Source organism: Physeter macrocephalus, chromosome 10 (assembly GCF_002837175.3).
Source record: "Physeter macrocephalus isolate SW-GA chromosome 10, ASM283717v5, whole genome shotgun sequence".
NCBI lineage: Eukaryota > Metazoa > Chordata > Mammalia > Artiodactyla > Physeteridae > Physeter > Physeter macrocephalus.
Window position 1 is genome coordinate 74,835,016 of NC_041223.1, and position 12,493 is coordinate 74,847,508.

The 12,493-nt window shown below is 33.2% G+C and overlaps 1 protein-coding gene across 2 annotated transcripts in view; it reads right to left on the reverse strand.

The window, feature by feature from the left end:
• The window catches only part of EYS (eyes shut homolog), a 1,767,714-nt gene that overhangs the window by 269,275 nt on the left and 1,485,946 nt on the right, over positions 1–12,493 (reverse strand). For both annotated transcript variants that reach the window (XM_024133056.1, XM_024133057.1), the window contains exon 32: positions 5,598–5,706. In XM_024133056.1, coding sequence (XP_023988824.1) covers positions 5,598–5,706 — 109 coding nt within the window. The remainder of the gene's footprint in view (positions 1–5,597; positions 5,707–12,493) is intronic.

A 12,493-nucleotide genomic window follows, 5' to 3' on the forward strand; every position in this document is an offset into this window, starting at 1 on the left:
AAAGCTGAGCAAGCTTATCAGTACTAGACTTACCTTACAAGAAATGCTGAAGACAGTCCTTCAAGTTGAAATGAAAGGACACTAGACAACAACATGAAAGCATATGAAAATATAAAGCTCACTGGTAAAGGTGGCTATATAGACAAATATAGTAATGGAATGCTGTCATAGTGGTGCATAAATCACTTGTAATTCTGGTACTGAAGTTAAAAGACAAAAGTCTAAAAACACTATAAAAATGTGTTAATTATGCACATATTATCTGTATCTATATCTATATCTATATTTATATCTATATGACATCAGTTACATAAAGTGTGGAGCAGGCAGAAGTAAAAGGTTAGAGTTTTTGTATGCAATTGAAGTTAGGTTGCTAACAGCTTAAAATAGATTGTTATAACTATAAGATGTTCTGTGGTAACTTATGATAACCACAAGAAAATGACTAGAGAAGATACAAAAAAGAAAATAAGAAAGGAATCAAAGTATGTTACTAAAAAAAATCAATAAAACACAAAGGAAGAGAGCAAGAGAGGAAAAGAGGGGAGAAAAAGCTAGGCAGAAAACAATGATTGAAATGGAAATGGCAAGTATTTATCAGTAATTACTTTAAATATAAATGGAGTAAACTCCCCATCAACAAACATGAAGTGGCTGAATGAATAAAAAAAGATTAAAAAAAAACCAAGACCCAACTATATTCTAAGAGACTCACTTTTGATTTGAGGACACACATAGCCTGAAAGCAAAAGGATGAAAAAAGATATTTCATGCAAATGGTAACCAAAACATTGCATCAGTGGCTACACTTATATCAGAAAAAATAGACTTCAGTCAACAAGGGACAAAGAATGACATTATATAATGATAGTAGAATCAATTGACCAGGAAGATACCATAATTATAAATATATATGCACCTGACACCAGAATACTCAAATATATGAAACAAACATTGACAGAACTAGGGGAGAAATGGACAGTACAATAATAGAATGAGATTTTAATATCCCACTTTCAATAAGGGATAGAACATTCATATAGAAAATAATAAGAAAACAGAGGACTTGAACAACACTATAGAACCAATAGACCTAACAGACATATAGAACATTCCATCTGACAGCAGCAGAATACACATTCTCCTTAAGCACACTGCAACGTTAACCAGGATAGATTACATGTTAGGTCACAAAACAAATCTGAACAAATTTAAGAAGATTGAAAGCATACCAAGTATTTTTTCCACCCACACTGGAATAAAACTAGACATCAACAGCAGAAGGAAAACATGGAAAATTCACAAATATGTGCAAATTAAACAATGTGCTCTTAAACAACCAATGGGTCAAAGAAGAAATCAAAAGAGAATTTGGAAAATATCTTGAGACAAATGAAAACACAATGTACCAAAACTTATGAGATGTAACAAAAGCAGTACTGAGGGAAGTTTATAGCAGTAAACACTCACTAAAAAGAAAGATCTCAAATCAACCCAACTTTATGCTTCATAGAACTAGACAAAGAAGAACAAACTAAGTCCAAAATTAGCAAAAGGAATGAAATTATATAATTAGAGCAGAAATAAATAAGATAATAGAAAAACAATAGAAAAAAATTAACAAAACTGAGTTGTTTTTCTGAAAAGATCAACAAAATTGACAAACCTTTAGCTACACTAATTCAAGAAAAAGAGAGAAGACTCAAATAAAATCAGAAATGAAAGAGACAACATTACAACTGATGTCACAGAAATAATACAGATTATAGAGATGACTATGAACAATTATACACCAACAAGTTGGATAACCCAGGAGAAATGGATAAATTCCTAAAAATATACAACATACCAAGACTGAATCACAAATAGAAAAGCTGAACAGATCAATACAGAGAATGAATCAGTAATCAAAAACCTCCCAACAAAGAAAGCCCAATACCAGTTGTCTTCACTGAAAAATTCTGCAAAATATTTAAAGAAGAATTAATACTGATCTTTTCCTGACTTTTAAAAAAATTGAAGAGGAATGAACACTTCTAAACTCATTCTATAAGTCCAGCATTATCCTGATACCAAAGATAGAAAAAGACACTATGAAAAAAGAAAACTACAAGCTCATACACCTGATGAATATAGATGCAAATCTTAAATAAAATACTAACAAACCAACTTCAAGAGCACAGTAAAAGAATCATATTCCATGAACAAGTGAAATTTATCCCTGTGATGAAAGGGTGTTTCAACATACAAAAATCAATAAATGTGATATACCACATTAACAGAATAAAGGATAAAACTCACATGATCATCTTGGTAGATGAAGAAAAACCATTTGACAAAATTCAACCTTGTCTCATGATAAAAAGACTCAACAAACTAGGAACAGAAGGACATGAACAGACATTTCTCCAAAGAAGACATACAAATGGTATATGTAAAAGGTATATGAAAAGATCCTCAATATCACTACTCATCAGAGAAATGCAAATCAAAATCATAATGAGATACCACCTCACATTTGTTAGGGTGTCATTATAAACAAACAAACAAAAGTAACAAATGTTGACAAAGCTGTGAAGAAATTGGAACCTTTGTGCACTGTTGGAGAGAATGTAGAATGGTGCAGCTGCCATGGATAATAGTATGAGGGTTCTGCAAAAAATTAAAAGTAGAACTATATGATCTACCAATTCCATTTCTGGGTTTATCTAAAAGAATCAAAAATAGATCTTGAAGAAATATTTGCACTTTCATGTTCATTGTACATTATTCACAATAGCCAAGAGGTGTAAACAATCTAAATGTCCATCGGTGGATGAATGGATAAAGAAAGCACAGTATATACATGCAGTATAATATTATTCAGCCTTATCAAAGAAGGAAATCTTATCATATGCTACAACATGGAAGAACCTTGAGGACATTATGCTGAGTGAAATGAGCCAGTCTCAGAAGAACAAGTACTGGGTGATTTCACTTATATGAGGTCTCTAGGGTAGTCACAGTCTTAGAAGCAGAAAGTAGAATGATGGTTGCCATGGGCTGGTTGGAAAGGGAAATGGGGAGTTGTTGTTCTATGGGTATAAAGTTTCAGTCATGCAAGATGCAACGATGTGCCTAGAGATAACAATATTTTACAGTATACTTAAAAATTTGTTGAGGATAAATCTTATAGTATGTGGTTCTTTATCACCGTAAAAAAGAAAATAATAGCACACAATAAGTGAGAATTACATAAAAGAGTTAACAGTTGCAATAGAATGATTAAGGGAAAACACCATTTCAAAGGTTGTGAGGCAGCATAGTGTTAGTTAAAAGCACGGGTTCTTTAGTGTGAATGTCTGCATATGAATCCCAGAATAGCTGTGTGTCCTTGGGCAAGAAACTTAACCTCTCTTTGCCTTAACTTTACTCCTCTTTATTTGGAGAGGATAGTATTTACCTCACAGGTGTTCTTTTTTTGTTTTGTTTTGTTATCGATTGAATGAGTTAAAGTATGAAAAGTTCTTAGAACTGTGTCTGGGACACAGTGCTCTATGTGTTAGCTGTTATTGGTAATGGTATTAAGGAGAGATTTTTATTCTTTACTTTCAAAATTACCCCAAAAATCTCTCTAAGTTAATGTGTGTTTCTTTTGTCCAATCTATAATATAATTTTGAGATTTAATTCTCTTGGTTTTGGTCTGGCTTTGTTATAGGTTTATGTTCTGAAAAGTACCATTCTGTACATAATGATAATTTATATATATAAAAATTCTTACTAGATTACAATGAGCAGAGACAGAGCTAGAGCCTGTTTTTAATTGTTTTGGCCAAAGTCTATGACTAAAATTTAAGTGGCTTCAGCTCACAAAATCCTCAATGCTTATATCCTATTCCACAAATTTCCACCATCCTCTCACCATAATAATAGAGGAAAAGGGAGTAGCAAAATGTATAATTCACACACAAAAAATGGGGAGCTGGCCTGGAGGTTGCTGGGGACAAGTCCAGGACTGGGATCTAGTCTGTGAGAAGCTCACCACAGGGGGTGCCAGGCTATGGGGTTAACCTGCTTTTGAAGGTGGAAGTGATCCCCTCAGACTTCGGAGCACTTGAGTTGGGATGAACATAAAGAGGCAGAGTGTTGTAAACAAGCTTTAGAGAGCCTAAGTGCATCTGTGTTTACCACCCTAAAACTATCCAAACTCTTTTCAGTTTAAATCATAAACTGTAGTCTCTGTGTGAGGATGGGCATTCAGTCAACCTAAAATGTGAGGAAACTTATTTGTCACACATGTATCTATCGTTTTCAACAACAAATGACATTTATTGAACAAGTTGAATTCTATGAGTTAAGATAGAATTCATTAATATTTATGTTATAACATATGTTATTAATAAGAAAATATGGAGTTCTCAATATAAAAAGTGGATGACTATAAGGAATTAATAAAGATAAAAATCACACTGGCTGCTTTATATTGGATTTTTCACAAAACTATGAGTGTTTCATATATTTTCCACCATTTGAATATTCCATGTCATGAATCTAAATATTTGGTCATCTTGGGCTCTAGCATTACTTTTTAAAACACAGAAACCAATTTTATACCTATCGTGACAATCCACTCAACAGTTTTGAATCACTGCATCAGCAAATGAGGAGCTGTAAAGTATATTATAAGGGAACAAAAAAGGTTGGGAATCAGAAAATCAGGGATCAAGTCTCTTTCTTTTTCACCATGAAATTTTAGACATCTGACATTCAGTTTCCTTAGCCTTACAAAGAGGATAATCATTCTTTGGAGGGTTCCTGTGAAGATAGATGAGATAATATATATGGTCATAATTTGGAAAATGTAATATACTTATGCAAATGTTAAATATTCCTATGTGCTTCTTTTGGATGCCTGTATACACTCAACAGGAGACTACCCAGAAAAAATAGAAATAAAAGGAAATTTCCAATTCATTAGGGCACTACACATTGCCAACTTTACTGTGTACCAAAATTAGCACTTTGGAGCTCTAATTATACAAATTAACTCTCCATGAAGATCAAATGGACCAGAAATTCTTTATCTTAAATGTATTGCTGTAAAGTCATACTAAGAAGCATGTAGCCAACAACATCATTAAAATGAAAAGAATTCAGCAAATTGCCTTGTCTCTGGAGGGACAGACATCCTCTCTTCTTTCAATTTAGCTTCATTCACTGTTCTAAGAAAAAATTCCTGTAAATCTAAAACTCTGAGAAGGGACTTTAAACAGCATAATGCAAGCACTAGCATAAACTATAAAAATGTAAGTTTTTAAGCACTGTTTTTTATCTTGCTAGTCTTTCCCCATTCCTGAGCTGTTTTATTAAAATAAAGCATATTATATGCAAAGTGTGAGAGTTGTTAAATTTAATAAAACTTTTATAGTGACAGGCAGTATTAAATATATTTAATTATACCTAAAGTATCAGAGATGAATATTCTGGTGTTTTGTTGAGAGCTTTTCACAAGGAATCTGTTCTCTAAAGAAATATGATTAATGCTTAGTAACTTAAACACTTTGAAATATTGAGGGCACACTTAGTAATGTTTGAAACTGGATATTTGCATATCTACCTGGGACACATGAGGTATCTTGGTGTCTTCTTTCCATATTGGAGGTTTTCCATCTGCAGCCATTTCAATCATACAAGCAACCCTAGGGCTGCCAACAGGCATTGTGTAGCTAGAAATAAAACGGAAGAGGCCATTACTGTATGTGTTATTGGTAAGAACAGGATAACTTTGCACATAGATAAGTACTCCAAAGAGAGAGGTACATTCTGGATCACAGTAATCCTAAAATATCATCTCAACCAAGTCTGAACATTTTAGGATAGATAAAGATATATTTCCTTTCTAACAGTGCATTTTATTTTCCTTCTCTCCTCCTGTCTTTAAATCAGGAGTTGAAATGCTTTCAGAAAGTTAAACCCACACAGAACAAAAAGAACTTTCTGTGTATGAGTAGTTATTGATAACTTTTAAGTGCTCACTATGGTTGACGTATGTTCTCATTCATGTAGGAGATTGTTGGACATGTAACATTGATGTTAAATGATGCTAAACTTCCTAGGTAGAAATTTCCCCTCCCTGGCCTATGGGGGAGATAGAAATGGAATAAGAAATGAATGGCTGCATACCCAGGAGCTGTGAGATTACACTGTGATACAGTTATCAGAACTCAGAAGGCAAGCTGCTAATATACCAGCTAGTACTGTGTCTCAGAGACAACCAAGAGTAGAAGGTTAAGGGAATTTGTAGAACGAGTGGCAGAAATGGTCAATACACAGTTGAAAATTTATCAGAGTTTATAGAACGATGCAATCAAATGAAAAGGTACACATACGGAAGTACTTGACATACTTTTAAAACAGATTTTTAAAAGACAATTCAGTGGCTATCTCTGCATGATGAAAGTATGAATAATTTTTTTAAACTGGGGTATAGTTGCTTTATGATGTTGTGTTAGTTTCTGCTGTACAATGAAGTCAATCAGCTCTATGTATACATATATCTCTCCCTCTTGGACCTCCCTCCCACCTCCGCATCCCTCCCATCTAGGTCACCACAGAACACTGAGCTGAGCTCCCTGTGCTATACAGCAGGTTCCCGCTAATAATTTTAATGCACATTTTTGCTTATTTGCATTTTCTAAATTTTAGACAGTGAACACAATTAGTTATTTTAATTTTGACCAACGGCCCCAGTATGCTCAGGACTGAGAGGTGTTCCAGGTCACAGGACTTTTCAGAGCTAAAACGAAGGAAGTTCCTGGCAAACGAGCATAGATCAATCACTGATCAAAATTCTTAAGTTCTAGGAATAATCTCTTAGAGTCCCGTTTGCGTGAACTTTATATCGAAGGGACACACGAGGCACGTTTGCCATTGTAGTTGATGTAGACATTTTATGCTGGAGATGGGGGAATAGCTGTCAGGGATGCACATGTCCTTATTAAGACATAATAAGCTCTCTTATTACTTCACTCAGAACTTGTTAAAAGCTAACCCCGAACTGCAGTTCTACAAAAGAAGTCACTCTACTCCATCTGCTTTCCGTTACCTCCTGCCTTTCTTCCTCTGACCCTTCCACCAAATGGCTGATTCTATTATCTGCTTTGTCTATGTACTATTTTGGAAACTGATACTCTAATTTAACCATAGATTTTCCCACATGTGGATTCTTATCAGGTTCATTTTTATAATGCCTTATATCTGCTTACAGACCAAATAGTGTCATAAGAACAACAACAAAAAATCTCTATAAACAAATTAGACTTTATGCCACATAAATCATTTGAGGAAAAATCTATGTGCATATCCGTTATGTCTCGCAAGTATTGCTGAGGCCAACTGAGTCTAATGATTTAAAGACTCAAGGATTATATTTTGAGATAATCCATTGACTGGCTGAGTGATCTTAGGCAAACCACTTAACCTCTCTTCCCTGACGTGTGATTATCCACAGAAGGGAGACAATCATTCTTAGCTCATAAGTGGTTGGTGAGAATCACATTATTTAATGTACACATAAATCATTCAGTGCTAATATTAAAATCCAAAGTTAAAGCAATTATTTGCTTGCTAGACAGGGATCTCTAAAGAGATTTTTATGAAAAAAATTACACAGTCAAGTCGAAATGTTCATCTACTTTTACTAATATTGCTTGTAATGGAATCAAAATCAAACACTTAGGTTGAATTATTTTAAAAATTAAAATTTGATGCAACAGACATTTTTTTTCAGTATCTTTAACATTCTTATTTTTTAGACTTATAGTCTTTAGGTATGCTTGCTAAACAATTGGGAAAAAAACAGTCTGATTTGGAAAATACAATTTATTTAAAAATTTTTAGAAGATTCTGCTCAAACTGGAAGTTCAGGATATCCAAAACCAAGGGAAGGTTGTAAAAATGTAAACAACAGAGCGTGGATTTAATTACCAACCAAGAAATTTTATATAATTGAATGTTATCCAGCTTTTCAACAGGAGTTGTAGAATAATACTTAATGGCATAGAAGATATTTGTATAAAATAGAAGAAATAAAGACAATTTAGATGATATATTATTTTTATGAAAATACACATGGAGATAATACCAGAATTACTTTCACTAACATTACCTGTGGCTATCTCTGCATGCTGGGAATGAGAATGATTTTTCAATTTGTCTCTTTTGCTTATTTGTATTTTCTAAAATTTGGACAATGAATATACAATATTTTTCAGTTTCACCTCTTAAAAGATAAGTTCAGTTTTTATAAAAAGCAATCAAGAATTAAATACTTTATTGACATTTTTCTGTTTTCCTGGATTCCATACCTTCCTTCTAGGTATACCTATCTCTATCTATCTATCTTCTTGCTAAATACAACTTAAATAGTTCTTGTAATGAGAATTTGTGGATAGTAAATTCAGAGTCATATCATCCTTGAAATTTAAAAGTTTAAATTGAAGTTTAAAAATGTATAAAGTTTTAGATTTTTTTAAAGAACTTTAAACAGTAGCTAATTATTTGTTGCATTCTACTGCTGATGTGAAGTCAGTAAAAAAAAAAGCTTAAAAGCTGGTCTTTTGTTACTTTAGCTTTTCTTTTTGGCAGCTTTAAGATCTTCTCTTTAATTGTGATAATGCATCTAGGGATGGATTAATCATAATTTATCCTTCTTAATACTCTGAGTACACATCTGATCTCAATAATTATGTTTTCCTTCAAATTTGGAAAATTTTCACCCGAATCACCTCAAATATTGCTTTTTGACATTCTCTGAAATCTCTTATTATAGAGTTTTTCTAGACCCCATATTAAACATTTTTTGGAAGCCTATTAAAATGTCCTCTAAATTTTTAAATCTTGCTTTCACTTCTTAGAACATTCTCTTAATTCTCTGTCCTGTATTCTCCCTAGACACCAGTTTTCCCCCCCAGTGGTCTGCATATTGAGTTTTAATTTTCAATAAATAAAATCTTTTATTCCCAAGATTTTGAATCTTTTCCACATTTTTTGGTGTTTAATTTATGCCTGTTTTGTGTTTGTAATTTCTTTTTTTAAAATGAATGTTATTCATTTGTGCTCTCTAGTATTCTAAAAATACTTATTTTAAAGTTTTTGTCAGACTTTCCTTAAAAGTAATTTTATCTAGAGTGACTCATGCTCTATTTGCTGATTTGCTTGTTTCCTTTCTCAATGTTGTCATGTGTTTTGGTATTGTGCTGTTTAGGCTCATTTTGAGTCAAAAGTATTTTTGTTTTTTTCTCTTTTTCTGCACTCCTATTCTCTTTCTCCTGTGCTCTTGTGTTGTACTCAACTCTGCCTGCCCCAATGAGAATGCTACCTGGTCCTCTGAGCACCTAAACTAGAATTTTGGATTCTGGATATTTGAGTAGTTCTGGCCTATGGTGATATTGATGGTCCACAGGTCCATTCACAGAGCTGAGAGAGATTGTTTGGTGCACTTCTGCTCATGATACTTCAGTTGCATTCTATTTTCTTCCTGAGCTGGCAGTTTGCTAAAAGTCACAATTCCAGATGACAGGCTCTCTCTCTCTCTCTCTCTCTGTATATATGTATCTGTCACATGTGTTTTTTTTAATTGAAATATGGTTGGCATACAATATTATGTTAGTTTCATGTGTACTACTTAGTGATTTGACATTTGCATATGTTACAAAATGATCACCATCAAAATTCTTGTAACCATCTCTCCCCATACAAAGTCATTACAATATTATTGACCATATTCCTTATGTTGTTTACATCTTCGTGCCTTATTTATTCTATAATTGGAGGTTTGTACCACTTAGTCCCCATTTAAAATAAAATCCATCTTAATGGCACATAATTGTTCATAGTAATCTCTTATGATGCTTTGTATTTCTGTGGTGTCAATTGTAATTTCTTTTTCATTTCTAATTTTATTAATTTGGGTCCTCTCTCTTTTTTTCTTCATGAATCTGGCTAAAGTTTTATCAATTTTGTTTCTCTTTTCAAAGAACCAGGTCTTACTTTCATTGATTCCTTTTTTTTAAAAAAAATTTTTTTGCTCTGATATCTGTGGCTTCTTTCCTTCTACTAACTTGGGGTTTGTTTTCCTTCTCTAGTTCCATTAAGTGTAAGGTTAGGTTGTTTACTTAAGATTTTTCTTGTTTCCTGAGGTAGACTTGTATTGCTATAAACTTCCCATTTAGAAATGCTTTTGTTGTGTTCCATAGATTTTTGGATCAATGTGTGATAATTTTCTCTTGTCTCTAGGTATTTTTAAATTTCTTCTTTGATTTCTTCAGTGACCCATTGGTTATTTAGTAGCATATGATTTAGTCTCCACATGTTTCTGTTTTTTGCAGTTTTTTTTCTTGCAGTTGATTTCTAGTCTCATTGACTTGTGTTTGGAAAAGGTGCTTGATATGATTTGAATTTTTAAAATTTACTGAAACTTGTTTTGTGACCTAGCATGTGATCATCTTGGAGAATGTTTCATGTGCAATGGAAAATAATGAATTCTGCTGTTTTGGGACAGTATGTTCTGTATATAACTATTAATATAATCTGATCAAATGAGTCATTTAAGGCTAGTGTTTCCTTATTGATTTTCTGTCTGTTCATTGATGTAAGTGGGGTGTTAAAGTTCCCTATTATTATTGTATTACTGTCAATTATGCTCCATATTTGTTAATATTGCATTATGTATTTATGTACTCCTATGTTGGGTGCATATATATTTACATTTGTTATATCTTCTTGTTGGATTGATCCCTTTATCATTATGTAATCTGTTATGTAGTTGATCCCTTAATCATTATGGCTTTTTATTGGAACATTTATGCCATTTACATTAAAAGTATTTATTGATAGGTTTGTACTAATTGCCATTTTGTTAATTGTTTTCAGGTTGTTTTTGTAGTTCTTTTTTGTCCCTTTCTACTTTTTTTGCTCTCTTTAGTGATTTGATGACTGTCTTTAGTGTTATGTTTGCATTCCTTTCTATTTGTGTGTGTGTGTGTGTGTATCTATATAGGTTTTGGGTTTGTGGTTACCATGAGTTTCATATATAATATAATATGTGACTATTTAAATTTGATAATCTCTTAAGTTTGAATGCATTTTAACAACCTGCATTTTAAACCCCCAGCACATTTAATGTTTTTTTTAAACAATGTGTTTTTAAAAATTAATTAATTAATTTATTTATTTTTGGTTGCATTGGGTCTTTGTTGCTGCACGTGGGCTTTCTCTAGTTGTGGCAAGCAGGGGCTACTCTTCATTGCAGTGCACAGGCTTCTCATTGCAGTGGCTTCTCTTGTTGCAGAGCATGGGCTCTAGGTGCATGGGTTTCAGTAGTTGCAACATTCAGGCTCAGCAGTTGTGGCTTGTGGGCTGTAGAGTGCAGGCTCAGTAGTTGTAGTGCACAGGTTTAGTTGCTCCACAGCATGTGGGATCTTCCTGGACCAGGCTTGAACCTTTGTCTCATGCATTGGCAGGTGGATTCTTAACCACTGCGCCACCAGGGAAGTCCTACATTTAATGCTTTTGACTTCATATTTTACATCTTTTTGTTTTGTGTATTCCTTAACTACTTATTGTGGATACAGATTTTTTTACTACTTTTGTCTTTCAACCTTCCTACTGGCTTTATGTGTGGTTGCTCCACTACCTTTACTGTATGTTTGCCTTTATCAATGAGTTTTTTTCTTTTATCATTTTTGTATCTCTAGTTGTTGCCTTTTCTTTCCACTTAGATAAGCTCCTTTTAACATTTCTTGTAAGATTGGTTTTATGATGCTTAACTCTTTAAGCTTTTGCTTGCCTGTAAAATTCTCTCTCCTTCAAATCTGAATGATGACCTTGTCAGGTAGCATATTCTTGGTTGTATATTTCTTTTTTTTTTTCATCTCTTTGAATATATGGTGCCACTCTCTTCTGGTCTGCAAAGTTTTTGCTGAAAAGTCACCTGATACTTTTATGGGAGTTCCTTTGTACATAACTAGTTGTTTTTCTTTTGTTGCTTTTAAGGTTCTCTTTTTATCTTTAATTTTTGCCATTTTAATTATTTTGTGCCTTAATGTGGACCTCTTTGGGTTCATCTTGTTTGGGGCTCTCTGTGCTTTCTGAACCTGGATGTCTATTTCTTTTCCCAGGTTAGGGAAGTTTTCATCTATTTGTTATTTCTTCAAAATATGTTCTTTGTCCCTTTCTTCCTCTCTTCCCCTTCTGGGACCACTTAATTCAAATGTTAGTATTCTTAGCGTTGTCTCAGAGAACTCTTAAACCATTTTCATTTTTTAAAATTCTTGCTTCTTTTTTTCTGTTCAGCTTGGGAGATTTTCATTATTCTGTCTTCCAGCTTGCTGATCCACTCCTCTGTATCATCTAATCTACTGCTGATTCATTCTAGTGTATTTTTTATATCAGTTATTGTATTCTTTAGCTCTGCTTGGTTATTTTTTTTTGTATTTTCTAACTCTTTGTTGA